We start from the raw sequence: 17,545 nt of genomic DNA, 5'->3' as shown, positions 1-17,545 counted from the left end.
TTTGCACCTCTTTTCAGTATTTTGCTTAGATACTACACCATCTTTGAAAAGTCTGTGGTACTATTAGTATTCTTTGCAAATTCGACAACACCCAACATAAAAACCAAGTGTTCCAACAAACTTCCCTGTGGAACGCCTGAAATTACAGGGGGTGAACAAAAATATGGGAACACCACAAAAACAACATGTTACCATGCATAATACAATGTAGGAAAACCGTTGGCGAGCAAAACAGCTTCCTGTCGTCCCAGAATGCATGAATACACGTCCTAAATGGTTTTTGAGGGAATCTTATACCATTTTTCCTGCAAAACAATGGCAAGTTCAGGTAACCATGATGGAGGTGCCTACACTGGACGACCTTCATTGGTCGGCCAAAGTCGTACGACCATCCCGACAACCTGTTAGTCGGATGAACACGGCCCAGGTAAACGGCCAGGCTAAATTCCACCACACAAAGATGGTGATGAGGACAAAACAGGTTTCTAAAATATTCACTGGAATTTACAACAAATAAATAACAAAAAGAATTTTCATTGGCTACGATCAGTTTTGGGAGTACAAGCTATTGTATGAACAGCTTTTTGTGGTAACACATCAGCATCAGAGTAGTATTTATATTTCTGTATCACCCTTTAAAACTATTTGTGGACTGCAACATCTGATCTACAGGAAGAATTAGGAAACAACTTAGTATACTGTTCTCAGTTGTATTTTTCAGACATGGTTCAATCCGAACTGATACAGCCGATAGTACGAGGGATATTCGGAAAGTAGAGTTCAATGAGGTGCGAAATGGAAACCAAAGTGAAAATGCGATGAAACTTTGGACGTATGTGTTGGACAGTGTCTCTAGTATATCCGTCGATCGCGTCACGTCGCTGTTTTCAGTTCTGAGTGCACAGTGAGCACGTTAAGATGCTTAGAACAATAGCGTCTCCCGCCAAGTATGAGGGCCTGGTGCGAGATCCCGCCTGCTGTCGTGCAGCCCACATAACACAACTGCCATACGTTTCCTTTTGTATGACAATTCTCGGCCGCACTCTGACGGACCAATCCAGATGCTCCTGCAGCATTTTCGATGTGTATGATAACCCACAATAGAGCCCGTAATTGACTCTCCCTGAGTTTCATCTCTGCTCACGTGCACCGCTAGCCATAAAGATAAGGTTCTGGCACAGACAACGAGCTGTAGACCAGCGTAGAGAATTGGAAGGAAGCTTCCGCCTATGACGAGGGTATTGAAAAGTTGGTACGACGCTACGACAGTGTCTAAATCGGAGCGTTGACTATGTAGAGAAGTACCTGGAAAGTGTAGCTAACTGTTGCAAATAAAACATTTTTTTTATTTTCACACTGGTTTCCATTTTGCGACAGATGGGACCTTACTTTCCGAATAGGCCTCGTACTACTACTTCAACAACTATCCACAACCCAAGAAATGTTGGTGGTATGTCTCACGAAACTGGACGAAGACAAGAAACATGACCAAGGAATTCTTAAGATGCTAGCACCACCATTCCCGGCGTTTGACCAGAAATAAAAGCGTGGTCAAATTACACAGGGTGAGCCAAGAGGGATGGTCAATCTTCAGGTATATGACGGGAATGAACATTCGAAGTAAGTAAATCTTGTAAAAATGAGCGCTAACATACGTACCTTAACAGTTATGAGTACTTCTTCATCTTCGATACTGTAAAACTAATCTCTTCTACCGCAAGCTCTTTGATTTCCATATTCTGGGAGGAGGTAATGTGGACCAAAACGAGAAAAATATTATCCAGTAAATATGGGCTCTAAGACGCCTGACATAAGATCTATAAGCAGTTGTTCAGTAGAAGAAGAACAAGATGAGCAAGTGCTCTTAGCTCTTAAGGTATGCGTTTTAGAGACCATGTTTACTAGACTTCTTTGCTTCGAATGATTGTTTCATGTCATATCCTTGAATATTGACAATTTATCCTTGGACACCCTGTATTTTAAAGACGGAAAGACATTTTGTCATCCACCAAGAATCAAGTGATGCAAAGTACAAAACTTTTCTCATTGCAAATTGTAAAGGAACTGAAAATATTGTGATTTAATCGCAGAGGAGCTGAAAAATTGTTCCAGTGATACACCAGAGAAATATCTGGTAAACTTTTTATCTTTGAGAGACATAGGAACAATTTCGCCCTTCGTTTTTTATTTCTTGTATGAACGACTACTTTTTGTTCTGATGGGCTGGTGGGATGTCGTACTGTCTAATTACTAGTGTGTGTGTGTGTGTGGTAAATGAATGAGTTAAAAGACGCAAGATGTGTTTTATATTATTTTCATCGCACAACAAGCCTTATTCCCATGCCTATGGAGTATTTATGTTAAGCAGAGAAGGCGAGTTTTAGATGGAACCGAAGATCTTCAAAACGGCGCTGCTCAACAATAGAGGTACGTGATTGTGCTCTCTACTTTCCTTTCGTGGCCGCTAAAATTACTTCCGATTCGTTTTGCCGAGACATTCAGAACCTGCAATCTTTTTTTCTTATAACAATACTAGTCCGATGCAAAAGAAATACTCTTAGATTTAAATAATTGCCATTCTTTTACCCAGGCCACGGGGAATGATAGAACGTACGTGCCTCTACTCTGAATGTACGTTCGCAATCTCCGAGTGTGTTACGACGAAATTATTTCACAATGAAAATTTCTCATCAGACCGCAACCACTCGCACGCGAATGTACGTACCCTCTGAATGTATCTAGTCAGTCACGCGCGTTGTTCAAAAGCTTTACTTTTAATATTCAGTGGATTACATTTCCGAAATTAATTTTTGTTTATGCTGCAAATCGTACTTCACGCGAAGTATTTATTACGTAAGTTTCAGGCTCAATTTAATAAAAAAAAAAGATTCCGAATAATAGAAATAAAGAATAACAATCAAACAAATCAAACCTAAATAAACAGAAAGAGGGAACGTTACAAAATACAGGGCCAGAAGTTGTCAAACTAGTTCAGAAATTGTGTGTAGAAATAGTACAATTGTCCATTTCATATTCTGAAATTTTGGAGAATTACATTTTTTTATTCTTCTGACTGATTTGATGCGACACGCCACGAAGTCCTCTCCTGTGCCTGTAGCACTTGTAACTAGAGATGAGTAGTTCGCGAATGAATGGGTGCAAAGGATCGGTTCACCAAGAGGAACAAAAGGGCCAAGGAACGAATTCCAAGGAACGGTCGGTCCATAGTTCACTTCAAATGGCTCAAATGGCTCTGAGCACTATGGCACTCAACATCTGAGGTCATCAGTCCCCTAGAACTTAGGACTACTTAAACTTAACTAACCGAAGGACATCACACACATCCATGCCCGAGGCAGGATTCGAACCTGCGACCGTAGCGGTCACGCGGTTCCGGATTTAACTGCCTAGAACCGTACGGCCACCGCGGCCGGCCAGTTCACTTCGGTTGCGGCGGTCTACTTACAGTTCCCGGGAACGAGGAATGATCGGTTCATAGTTCGCTGGTTCACTTCGGTCGCGGCGGTCACTTCGGGAGTTCTCGTTCCAGCCTAGGTCGCGTGCTCGTCTCAGTCTCGGTTTCCCTCGGCCGCACACGTCGTTCTTCGCATGACCAGTTACGCGGCCGACTGCTCCTAGTTAGTTCAGTATCCAGTTGTTCGTTTCGTTCACTACGCTCGCCCAATTTACATGTGTTCCAAACTGTTCTTGCACTTGGGTCTGGCTATTCAGCGTCCACGACCAGTAATCAAAAAGTATCTTATAGTAACGTAAATTGCATAAAAATCATGTTGTTTGTAATAGGTACGTCTTTTCAGGTAACGAAAGGGCATATCAGCTCACTTCATTATATCGATGAACAGCAGAAGACATACTTATAAAAAGGCCAGTTTTTTTGGTTATTCATATATATTTTGGTTTCATCGACTTGTTTCAGCAACTAACTTTCAATAATATGCTTAATTTTAGTGTAAGAAAATTCATATCAAACGATTGTCGTGTATCTTTCATATAAAAAACGTTACATTTAGGAAGGCTCTAATTATTTTTAAGTTTGGTAGTTTCCAATTTGCATTACCTGCTAGTTTGGCTTCTTCGAAAAAAGAAGAAGAAGAAGAAGAAGAAGTGGGTTGTGGGTCATTTTGGCTCAGTAGCAAAAGCGGTGCCTCTCCATTTGACAAGACATAGATTGCCATAAATCGTATTTACTTATTAACTCAAAAACATTTGTTCAGAAGGAGCTTTCAAACCAAAAACTTTATTACTGCGAACTTAATTATAATTATTATTATCGGTGCATTAACTTTAATAATGCAACATAAAAACCTAATTTTTACTAAGCGTGTGACGCAAGTATGATGAGAAAACCACATTTAATTTTATGCTTCCGTAAAGTGTACTTCCCATACGAACTCAGAGGTAACGTGAAGTATATGTAAAGTGTAAACGATTATTGTTTACAACGTAGCATAGCTATGCAGTGGAAGTCGAAACGAAAAATTTTATACAAGACGTTTGTGGTCTAAATAGTTGGGAAACAGCCACCAACAGGTTTACAAGACTACATGTGCTATAGTCCATGCGCGTCGCGTGAGATTTTCATGTTCCCTTCTCCAGCTGTCTACACATCGCCATCGAATGTTTCGTCTTTGTTGCTTGCATTATCTTGTTATTTCTTCACTGCCTAATTAGTACATGTTTGTCTGTTTGTTGTATCTGTATCTGTTATGGTTCAAAATGGTTCAAATGGCTCTGAGCACTATGGGACTTAACATCTATGGTTATCAGTCGCCTAGAACTTAGAACTACTTAAACCTAACTAACCTAAGGACATCACACAACACCCTGTCATCACGAGGCAGAAAAAATCTCTAACCCCGTCGGGAATCGAACCCAGGAACCCGGGCGCGGGAAGCGAGAACGCTACCGCACGACCACGAGCTGCGGACGTATCTGTTATGAGTAAAAACTCTGTTCCAGGGGGGGGGGGGGGGGGGAGGCAAGTGCCCCCTCTTGGTACCCTCCATTCTTCAGTAATCTACACTACTAGTTTTCAGTTTTTCATAAGAACTATATACCAAGCACAAATTAACGGTGATCGAGTAAAAATGAACGGTTCCCAAAAAAGAACGATCAGCAGTGAACCAGTTCCCGAGGATGAATGAGTTTGCCCATCTCTACTTGCAACCTAAGTCCTCAATTATTTGCTGGATGTATTCCAGTCTCTGTCTCCCTCTACAGTTTTTACCCTCTTGACTCCTTCTAGTAGCATGAAAGTTATTCTTAACAGATGGTCTGCCATTCTGTCCCTTCTTCTTGTCAGTGTTTTCCATGTATTCCTTCCCTCGACGATTCTGCGGAGAAACAACTCCTTCTCTACCTTGTCAGTTCATCTAATTTTCAACATTCTTCTGTAGTTCCGATTCTCTTCTGTTTCGGTTTTCCCACAGTCCACGTTTCACTATCATACAATGCTGTGCTCCAGACGTAATTCTCAGAAATTTCTTCCTAAAATTAAGGCCTATGTTTGAAATTAGTAGACTTTCTTAGCCAGGACAGCCCTTTTTGCCAGTTATAGTCTGCCTTTTACGTCCTCCTTACTCCGTCTCTCGTGTTTACTTCGTGATCACCAATCCCGATATTAAGTTCCTCGTTGTTCTCATTTCTGTTACTTCTCATTACTTTCAGTTTTCCACGATTTTCTCTGAATCTACATTCTATACTCATTACACAGTTCATTACATTCAACAGATTCTTTAATTCTTCCTCACTTTCACTGAGGATAGCAATGTCATAATCTAACCTTAACACTGACATCCTTTCATCTTGAGTTTTAGTTCTACTTTTGAACCTTTCTTTTATTTCCGTCATTGCTTCTTCGATGTATAGACTAAACAGTAGGGGCAAAAGATTACATCCATGTCTTACATCGTTTTCAATCCGAGCGCATGGTTCTTGGTATTGCACTCTTATTGTTCCCTCTTGGCTCTTTACATATTGTATATTTCCCGTCTTATCCTATTTTGACTCACAAGTGCATGTTGCTGCAGCCATCGAGATTACAAAGAGTGGCTGACGTGGCTTAACTACATATTGTAAATCTGAGTGGGAGAACTATTAGTGTAGCAAGTCCTATGCAGATTGTCTCATTCGCGATATGCTTATCACGCACTCGCCAGATACTAAATTAAAGAAATATCTACTGAGCTTAACTAATCCTGCTTTACAAGGCTATCTGGTATTAATTTGGGCACATGAGCTAATATCATTTGATGTGGCACAGTGCGCAGCACTAATGTGTCTACGATGCATCAGCAGCAAGCACGGTCATGCAATCATCACGGCCATCCGTGCAAATCTCAACACATGCAAATATTGCCAGGGAACGAGTCTTTAAATAGATTTCCTACTGCAAAATTTAAAAAATTTTATACTGTGGAGTTAAGCACAAGCGAGGAAATTGTTTGTTTTGATACGCAATATACAATTATTGCCACAAGGTAGGTCTCAAATAAGAAGTGTACAGGAAGAAGCACCTCAGGTAACTGAATAAGACATTCATGCACACAAAAGTGATTCATAACAAATGTGCAAATGATGTTCACAACAAACACGAACAAATCAATAAACTTTCACAGCAAAACATAACGTGAGCGTAATCTTCTCCGTAAATAACAAGGCTTTATCAGTGACACTTAGAGTTAACCCTAGAACAGTAAAGGGGGAAAGGAGGGATATTACATTGCTATTAAACCATCGTCAATATTACTCTCCAAACGTTATTCAAAGGAAGACATAATTTATAGGTTATGCATTAGGTAGTTACAATTATTAGATCTCCATTGGTGTATTAGATACCAAGCGAAGTACAAAATGTCCTATTTTATTCCCTACTCCAGTCGTAAATTTTACGAGGATTTAGCAAAATAGTGTTAACAAAGGGCCATTAGAATTTCGAAGTGACACAGGCTCGTCAATTTCATTAATTAATATACGCGTGTACAAGAAATTAGGATCGCCGAAATTAAATAATTTTCGGAATACGCTGTTTAGGTACAGCAACCAACAAATTCCTCTCAAAGGTCAAACAATTTATCAAACAAGCAAGATTCGTAATTGTCAATACAGATAATGCAAGAAATTTGGTGGGCCTTATACCGTTCAATACAATACGCTTCCCATTCCGTGACGGAGAGAATCAGATTCATGCTGACGTTCCGAAAGAAAAGTTAAAAATCTGCTGCTGTAATGGATAATATTTTTTCTGAAGCAATAAGTAGCATTGGAAAGGTACACATCACGTTGAAGTCGAAAGCTGTACCAAAATTTTTCAAAATACGAAACATTATGTTTGTTTAAAAGATACAGTGAAACAGGAACTTGGTCGCTTAGAATTGTGGTAGTACAGAAACCAAAAGGCACACCACGGATCTGTGGAGATTTCAAAGCGACAGTCAGTGCAAAATCCATCACTGATTCTTATCCATTTCCGAAACCGGAAGAATTAATGTCTAAGTTAGCCGTTAGAGTATACTTGACTTGACGTCAAGGAGGCTTATTTACAATTCCCTTTGGACGAAGAGACATAGATTTATGGTTATAAATACTCCGCTTGGTTTATCATTTGAGACTGTCAGTGCACCGAGCTTGTTCCAGCGATACTTAGAACAATTATCACTTTGGCTGCCGTGTTTATGAAACCGATACACAAGGTGACTTCGATAGCAGGTCATCAGCATAAAATTGATACACACATTCCAGGCCGTGCGTAAAAGTCACATGAACAGCTACGATGATTTCAAATGCTTATATAGTTGCCCTGGCCTCCTGGAGAGCCTGTGCACGTTTGGTTCAGAATTTAGTTGACGAATAGTGTGACTATTGACTTTTGCACTTTGCCTTGTAGTCAACTGTTTCCTTGCGTTTAGTGTCTCTGGCTATATTCGCGATAACTCGCGCAGTGACATTACTAGAGATTATTTGTGTTTGAAGTAGTGCTTCCTTGTAGGTTGGAGCTAAATTTCTTGTGAGTTTGTGACAATGTCCGACACGCAGCGAATTGCGGGTTGGGGAATTCAGTGAACCCGAGGCCCGTTTGTTTGGCGATATATCTGGCGTCGATGGTCCTAAATACTCTCCTGAGAGTTCCGGTAGCGATTCTGAAGATTCGATGCAGGGGGACCGAGGAAAAGAAAGAACAACCGTTAGGGAATCAGCAACTGCGCCTCATAGAGACGCCTCCGCAGTTACTTGGCACGATGTAACTGGAAATACGAGAGATTTTATCACAACCTGTAATGGGGGAATTGTAGATTATGTGAAGACGAAAATGAGTGGAATACGCGACGAAGTGCATTTTTACCGATTGTGTTTTGGTGACCAAGTTTTGGAAATGATTGTCACCGAGACGAATCTTTATGCCGAGCAACGAATTATTGACAGTATTGTCAACGAAAAATGTACAGAACACAGCAGATTACAATAATGGTTAGAAGCAAATAAGGAAGAAATCCTGAGGGCTTTTTTAGAGCTTTTTATTTATTCGTTCTGTGGATTGGCTTGGATCGATAACCGACACTCAATAAATATTGGTCATGGAATATACGGTACAACAATGAAGTACGTAAAGCTTCGTCCCGAACAGGTTTCAGGCCCTTGTGAATATGTTACATTCTTCGGGGAATTCTGGTACATACAAAGACAAACTGTACAAAATTTCACCATTTCTCCATTAATTTATGTACTGAACGATAAATTTCATGACGTGTATTGTCCTGGTGAGAAAGTGTGCATTGGTGAAACTATGGTGACGTTTAGAGGAAGGCTGGGGCTTCGCCAATATATTCCTGCGTAACGTCATAAATAATGTACCAGGACCAGCAGGAACACCAGGAATGTCAAGTTCAGGGAATCATGTCTCACAAAAGACTGGCAGCAAGAAAAACAGGCGCACATCATGTTACCAACGATACTCTCACAAATTTGGACGCGCTGAAGTTATGAAGGAATCAAAGCAAGTCATCAAAAACTGTAAGGGTTGACCGAATTAAAAGCTGACGCGCTTGGAATGGTTTTTCATTATTTACACGTGTAAAGTGAAGCAAACAACATATTAATTAATTCAAGTATGTAGTTATATCTGCTGTGAATTTTTAAAGCAACCTGTTGAGTTAATAAATGTTCCACATTTTTATTAGTTTTGTTGTATTATTGCAAAAAATAAGTGCCATTGGCTTGGAAGTTTGTGGTAAGGTCTTATGGGACCAAACGGTTGACGTCATCGGTCCCTAAGCTTACGCATTACTTAATATAACTTAAACTAACTTACACTAAGGACAACACACAGACACACACACACGCCCCTGCCCGAGGGAAGACTCAAACCTGCGACGGAGGGAGCCGCGCGGACCGTGACAAGGCGCCTGAGACCGTGCGGCTAAATGGCATTGGTCTGAAATCCTGAAAGGAGTCTTCATTTGTTATTGAAGGATGTGCACAATTATTATATACTTGCCGTAGCAGGTATGATAATGAAGAAATTAACCTCACAGGTCATGTGTCTAACAATTACACGCACCTGAACAAGGCCTCTACTTGGTACACAGCCTTGGGCGCTTCAGGTCCGACAGCGAAAGTGTTAATCAGGAAAGCTTCATGCGATTTGAAGTATCTGAACGACATCGTTGTGTTAGGAGAATGTCAGGAAGAATTGTTATTGGAACCTGTCTTCAAAATTTTAGAAGCGGAAAATTTAATGTTGTAACAGAGATATGTGCACATTCTTCCAGCGTGAAATACCGGGTGGTTAGAATTACAGTGCGGCTATTCACAGGATTCCCGTGAGATCAGCGAAGTGAAACGCTGCCATATTAGAACAGCTCTTGGACGGCTGACCGTCGGGGTCCGCTTAGTGCTGTGAGAAGCCACTTGATTGAAAAACAGCGGCTCCGGACACGGAAACTGACGACGACGGGGAGAGCGGTGTTCTGACCACTTGGTCCCCCATATGCGTATGCAATACCGCATGACGGCTGAGAATGACACGGCGGTCGGTCGGTGCCATTGGGCCTTCCGATTCCTGTCCGACTGAAATACTCAGAGGTATAGAGTGTGTAACTACCGTATGGCAATGAAAGTTGGTAGATATTGTAATGCGTTAATGCGAAACCGATGCAGACTGGAAGGTAATTTGTTGCTATTTTGGCCAGCAGGCGCAAGCCTGGCGCTGTGAATGCAAGAAAGACGTATTAATATTTCCATATGTTTTGGATTAGTAACGGGGCGTGGGCAGAAAAGGCTAAGCAACTGAGGAAGACATAATGTAGATTTTATTATTAACTGCCACTTGCAAGATTTGCTCAGTAGGAGGACTGGAGACATCGACGAGATTCCGTACAACGCCGGATTTGCACCTCGTGGCCAACATTGGAAGTCATTGGTGAGTTAGGTCGAAACTGGTGGCTTCGTAGTGGAAATAGAACTGCGGTGGTTTTTATTAACATTTGTGTTTGTTAATTTTTTGGAAAATATGATATTGTTGGTTTGGTAGACGGAAGTGTGGAATTTACATTATTTGTGAAGTATTCGAAAGTGTTTTAGAAGAAGAGGGAATTTAAAGTGTTTCGGTGTGTTGCGCTGTTACTACAGACGGCGTTCTTCGTGGTGGACGTGTGTGAGCGGAGCGGGCGTCGAGTACTCACAGCAGGACGTGGTTGTCGGGGCCGTGGGCGAGCCCGGGGCGCGGCGCGAGGGCGGCCCGCACGGCGCGCCGGAACTGCGGGCCGGCGGCGAGCGCGGCGGCGAGCAGCGGGCCGCGGCACAGCGACGCGTACTGCGTGGCGCCCAGCAGCCACGACAGCGCCGCCGCCCACGCCTCCTCCACCTCCACGTCCGCGTGCTCCTGCAGCACACCGCACCGCACCTGCTGCTCACTGCACTCTCACCGCACTGGCGTACCGGCTGCGGGCACAGCCTTCCCGGCCAGATGGTGTTCAACGACGCTCAGACGCTACAGTGTCTTAACTTCAAGTTGGCGGACCACTTCCTATTCCTGAATCGGCAGAAGTCGAAGTGCTCCGGCCGCTAGCCATTCGTTTTGCGCTGCGGACAACATTAGCTAGCTGGAAGTACTTTGACTCATGTGTTCCTTTGCTGCACAGCTGAACCAACTAAAATTCAAACGAAAATATATGGATCTAGAGAGCATTTCACGCCTCAAACATCTACGATCTAAATATGCAGACTGAAGTGACGAACGCAAATTTGTACCAAGACCGGCATTGGAACCAAAGGTTTCCTGTTCACTAGGCAGATGAGCTAACCACTACGCCACCCTGGATGAGTGGCTTTCAACAATTGCAACGGGCCACCCTTGCACGCCTCGCTGCACAAACCAAATTCCCATTCACGCCTGAGCCCACTTGGTATTCTCCCGAAACTCGAACAGCACTGCAGAGGTTCTCCAGTGGTCCCAGAGTTTCAAAATACCGCTGCAGTTGTAAGGTCTTTTATTCAGAATACGACCGGTTTCGTGCTCTTATACGTCCATCATCATGTGTTATAACTTCGTGCTGTGACCCTGAGCACCAAGGTGAACGACTATAGGACGCAGTGTATTACCAGCGAGCACGGAGCTCTGTGATGGACGTATAAGAGCCCGCAACCGGCCGTGTTCTAAATAAAAGAACCTTACAAAAGTAGCGGTATTTTCAGCCTCTGGTATAATACTCAGTTGCAGATGTTCCTCCGACAGGATTTTCTCCAGTTATATTAGAACAGTACCTCAGCTCTGAACGAAATGGAGAAACATCATGAAACCCATGGATAAGTACACTACTGGCCATTAAAACTGCTACACCAAGAAGAGATGCAGATGATAAATGGGTATTCATTGGAAAAATATATTATACTAGAACTGACATGTGATTACATTTTCACGCAATTTGGGTGCATAGTTCCTGAGAAATCAGTACCCAGAACAACTCCTTCTGGCCATAATAACGGCCTTGATACGTCTGTGCATTGAGTCAAACAGAGCTTGGATGGCGTGTACAGGTACAGCTGCCCATGTAGCTTCAACACGATACCACAGTTCATCAAGAGTACTGACTGACGTATTGTGACGAGCCAGTTAGTCGGCCACCATTGACCAGACGTTTTGAGTTGGTGACACATCTGGAGGATGTGCTGGCCAGGGCAGCAGTCGAACATTTTCTGTATCCAGAAAGGCCCGTAAGGACATGCAACATGAGGTCGTGCATTATCTTGCTGAAATGTAGGGTTTCGCAGGGATCGAATGAAGGGTAGAGCCACGGGTCGTAACACATCTGAAATGTAACGTCCACTGTTCAAAGTGCCGTCAATGCGAACAAGAGGTGACCGAGACGTGTAACCAATGACACCCCATACCATCACGCCGGGTGATACGCCACTATGGCGATGACGAATACACGCTTCCAATGTGCGTTCACAGCGATGTCGCCAAACACGGATGCGGCGATCATGATACTGTAAACAGAAGCTGGATTCATCTGAAAAAATGTCGTTTTCCCATTCGTGCACCCAGGTTCGTCGTTCAGTACACCATGTAACCTCCCCTTAGAAAAATTTATGAATAACTGTGCTGATAAACCTCTTACATTATTCGATTTTCAAACAGGTGAGCAGAACTGAACGTATTCAGACATTTCGCTCTTTACCTATTCTGTTCAACACTAAACTGACACACAATATTTTTAGCGCAACGCAATCTGACTTTCAAAAACCCCTACAAAAGAATGGCACTGACTAACAATAACCTATACCTTTCATGAATCACTTACCTCACAAAAATCTTCGTTACTCAGACTACTACAATACAGTTGAATAAAAGATTTTAACTACTGAACGCACTAACTAATGATAGGCATACTCAGCAAATGAAAGTTTTTGATAGAGAACAAACAATGTATTTACCTTAATAATGTTCCAAAGCCATATATATATATATAAATATATATGTAAGTTCATGATATCCAATCTTACAAATTTACTCTCTCTGATCATCCGCTCTCAAAACTCTGCCATTTCTCTCCCCACATCCACCACTGCTGGCGGCTCACCTCCAACTGCGCAACGCCACGCGCTGTTAACAGCCAACTGCCCAACACTACAATAGCAAATTCCAACAAAGCAAAGCAGCCACAGACTGCACACAGCACAGTCAGTGATTTTCATACAGAGCGCTACGTGGTGTTACCAATATAAAAACCTAAACAGCCTACTTACAACCATCGCAGACGCTCCTGTCTGTGATGCAGCGTCAAGGGTAACCGCAGCCACGGTCTCCGAGCTGATAGTCCATGCTGCTGCAAACGTCGTCGGACTGTTGGTGCAGATGATTGTTGTGTTGCAAACGTCTCCGTCTGTTGACTCAGGGATCGAGACGTGGCTGCACGATCCGTTACAGCCATGCGGATAAGATGCCTGTCATCTCGACTGCTAGAGATACGAGGCCGTTGGGATCCAGCACGGCGTTCCGTTTTACCCTCCTGGACCCACCGATTCCATATTCTGCTAACAGTCATCGGATCCCGACCAACGCGAGCAGCAATGTCGCGATACGATAGACCGCAATCGCGATAGGCTGCATTCCGACCTTTAGCAAAGTCGGTAACGTGATGGTACGCATTTTTCCTCCTTACACCAGGCATACAACAACGTTTCACCAGGCAAAGCCGGTCAACTGCTGTTTGTGTATGAGAAATTGGTTGGAAACTTTCATCATGTCAGCACGTTGTGGGTGTCGCCACCGGCGCCAACCTTGTTTGAATGCTCTGAATAGATTATCGTTTGCATATCACAGTATCTTGTTCCTGTCGGTTAAATTTCACGTCTGTAGAAAGTGGTCTTCGTGGGGTAGCAATTTTAATGACCAGTAGTGTACTTTAATCAAATGAAGCTATGTGGTTGCAGAGACCTTTTCAAGTCTCAAACATCTATAATGTATTTATTCAGGCTGAAGTAACGAATGAAAATTTGTACCAATACTCGGGTTCGAACCCATGTCCCGTGCTCAGTACGCAGACCTATCGTCTGGAGCAGAACATCGGTCACAGAGGGTCTCAAGGGTCTCGATGTTGAATGGAAGCATGCATGGCAGGGTCTGAGGCTTCGTGGAAAACCTTCACCTAATCCACGACCCAATCAAAAGTGTTGAAGGCTTCAATCTCAACAGGAGACACTGGTCGGCTCTAAACAGGTTTCACACGGGAGTTGGACGATGCAGACAGCAAACAACCAAATAGGGCTACATACAGACGATTCGTGTTGTCACTGTGGCGCGGTACAAACAATGGACCATCTTCTGGTTTGTAACATCCATGGTTTCAGAGACGGCTGTCTGATGTTGCTCCACAAGTTAACGGACAATGGCAGGAAATGGCTGCATAATCTTAATGTTACTGTGTAATTAATAGTCTTCAATTTATGTGATTTTTGTTCCATTTAATGTAATAATGTTGTTTCCCTGACATAATTGTAATGTAATAACTGATTAATTTGTTTCCACATTGTAAGTTCCAAACGTTTATTGTTCAAATGGTTCAAATGGCTCTGAGCACTATGGGACTTAACATCTATGGGCATCAGTCCCCTAGAACTTAGAACTACTTAAACCTAACTAACCTAAGGACATCACACAACACCCAGCGATCACGAGGCAGAGAAAATCCCTGACCCCACGTGGAATCGAACCCAGGAACCCGGGCGTGGGAAGCGAGAACGCTACCGCACGACAACGTTTATTGTGATTCATATTAATTTTATCTGTTCTTTGTAAAATGCATCTGGCAGATCGAACGAGAAATAAAAGTACGCAGATGGAGTAGCCACTACGCCACGCTCTCTCAGTGGTGTTTCACAACTGCACTGACTGCCTCAGCTGACTTAAAACGTGAAAAGGAGTAAGGCGTGCTAGGGCAGCCTCTGCAATTATGCAAAGCCACTGAGCGAGGGTGGCGTAATATTTTGTGCATCTGCCATGTGAGCAGCAGACCCGGGTTCGAATCCCGACATTGCTATAAATTTCTTCATCACTTCGGCCAGCACATATACATCAATTAAAATTCATTATCAAATTTTATACGAGACAAGTGGCTCGGTAGGCATTACTGCCTGATCCACCCTCGTAACGTAGGCATGTCGTGTTGGTGGCGATTGTATGGGAATGGGAGTTTAGTTTCGGAAAATATTTTCAATCACGTCGAGGAAAGAGAAGCGAGTGACGAGTACGGTAATACACTCACTATTAGCAGCACCCAGACGGCAAAGGCGACGGAGGGAGCGGCGAGGACGCAGTAGGTGGCGAGGAACGGCGTCAGGGAGCCGTACTCGTCCGCGTCGGCGTCGGCGTCGGAGGCGGAGGCGGCGCGCGGCGGGCGGCGGCAGCGGGCGGCGGCGAGGCAGAGGCAGAGCGCGGCGGCGAGCGGCGGCAGCAGCACGGCGAGCACCAGGTAGGCGTCGAGCAGCGCGGCGAGCAGGCGCGGCCAGGGGTGCGGCGCGCGCAGCTGGCACGCGAAGCGGCCGTGCCAGTAGTGGGGCGCGGGCAGCGCCGCCAGCGGCAGGAAGAGCGCGGCGGCGCCGGCGGCGGCGGCGGCGGCGGCCCAGCGCGCCGCGCGGCCCCCGCTGCGAGCGTACGCCCGCGGCCGCCGGCGCGCCGCCACCCGGTCCAGCCCCAGCAGCGCCGCCGCCCACGCCAGCGCCAGCCCCGCCGCGTGCGACAGCAGGTGGTGCAGCCCGCACCCTGCCGCGCTCGCCTCCGGGCCCTGCGACACCTGCCCAACGAGTGCATCGGCTGGCTAAACACGGGCGTCGCATCTTCTACATCTACATCTACATCCATACTCCGCAAGCCACCTGACGGTGTGTGGCGGAGGGTACCCTGAGTACCTCTATCGGTTCTCCCTTCTATTCCAGTCTCGTATTGTACGTGGAAAGAAGGATTGTCGGTATGCTTCTGTGTGGGCTCTAATCTCTCTGATTTTATCCTCATGGTCTCTTCGCGAGATATACGTAGGAGGGAGCAATATACTGCTTGACTCTTCGGTGAAGGTATGTTCTCGAAACTTTAACAAAAGCCCGTACCGAGCTACTGAGCGTCTCTCCTGCAGAGTCTTCCACTGGAGTTTATCTATCATCTCCGTAACGCTTTCGCAATTACTAAATGATCCTGTAACGAAGCGCGCTGCTCTCCGTTGGATCTTCTCTATCTCTTCTATCAACCCTACCTGGTGCGGATCCCACACTGCTGAGCAGTATTCAAGCATTGGGCGAACAAGCGTACTGTAACCTACTTCCTTTGTTGTCGGATTGCATTTCCTTAAGATTCTTCCAATGAATCTCAGTCTGGCATCTGCTTTACCGACGATCAACTTTATATGATCATTCCAATTAAATCACTCCTAATGAGTACTCCCAGATAATTTATGGAATTAACTACTTCCAGTTGCTGACCTGCTATTTTGTAGCTAAATGATAAGGGACCTATCTTTCTATGTATTCGCATCACATTACACTTGTCTACATTGAGATTCAATTGCCATTCCGTACACCATGCGTCAATTCGCTGCAGATCCTCCTGCATTTCAGTACAATTTTCAATTGTTGCAACCTCTCGATACACCACAGCATCATGTGCAAAAAGCCTCAGTGAACTTCCGATGTCATCCACCAGGTCATTTATGTATATTATGAATAGCAACGGTCCTATGACACTCCCCTGCGGCACACCTGAAATCACTCTTACTTCGGAAGACTTCTCTCCATTGAGAATACCATTGCGCAATACACTACTGCAGGCTCCAAGTGGTTTAGCGCCCTATGCTCTTACCGGTATTGTTCTGATCCTGGGCTGGAGCGTTGCGTGACGGTATAAATCAGCTCGCCAAATAAAATTTCTCTCACCCTCATATACAGTGTGGTCCAATGATATTGACCGGGCCTAATATCTCACAAAATAAGCTTCAAACGAAAAAACTACAAAGAACGAAGCTCGTCTGTCTTGAAGGGGGAAACCAGATGGTGCTATGGTTGGCCCGCTACATGGCGCTGCCGTAGGTCAAACGGATATCAACTGCGTTTTTTAAAATAGAAACCCCCATTTTTAATACATATTCGTGTAGTACGTAAATAAATATGAATGTTTTAGTTGGACCACTTTTTTCGCTTTGTGATAGATGGCGCTGTAATAGTCACAAACATATGGCTCACAATTTTAGACGAACAGTTGGTAACAGGTACGTTTTTTAAATTATAATAGAGAACGTAAGTACGTTTGAACATTTTATTTCGGTTGTTCCAATGTGATACATGTACCTTTGTGAAGTTATCATTTTTGAGACCGCACGCTGTTACAGCGTGATTACCTGTAAATACCACATTAATGCAATAAATGCTGAAAATAATGTCCGTCAACCTCAATGCATTTGGAAATACGTGTCACGACATTCCTTTCAACAGCGAGTAATTCTCCTTCCGTAATGTTCGCATACTGTAGTTACGACTTCAA

At 44.0% G+C, this 17,545-nt stretch overlaps 1 protein-coding gene across 1 annotated transcript in view; it reads right to left on the bottom strand.

Annotated features, from left to right (window-relative positions):
• Nucleotides 1–17,545, bottom strand: part of LOC126322551 (uncharacterized) — a 102,107-nt gene that overhangs the window by 33,964 nt on the left and 50,598 nt on the right. Inside the window, exon 3 of the mRNA XM_049994416.1 lies at nucleotides 10,701–10,900. Coding sequence (XP_049850373.1) covers nucleotides 10,701–10,900 — 200 coding nt within the window. The remainder of the gene's footprint in view (nucleotides 1–10,700; nucleotides 10,901–17,545) is intronic.

The sequence above is a fragment of the Schistocerca gregaria genome, chromosome 2 (assembly GCF_023897955.1).
Source record: "Schistocerca gregaria isolate iqSchGreg1 chromosome 2, iqSchGreg1.2, whole genome shotgun sequence".
In the NCBI taxonomy this organism is placed as follows: Eukaryota; Metazoa; Arthropoda; class Insecta; order Orthoptera; family Acrididae; genus Schistocerca; species Schistocerca gregaria.
This window is presented reverse-complemented; position numbering and strand designations above follow the sequence as displayed.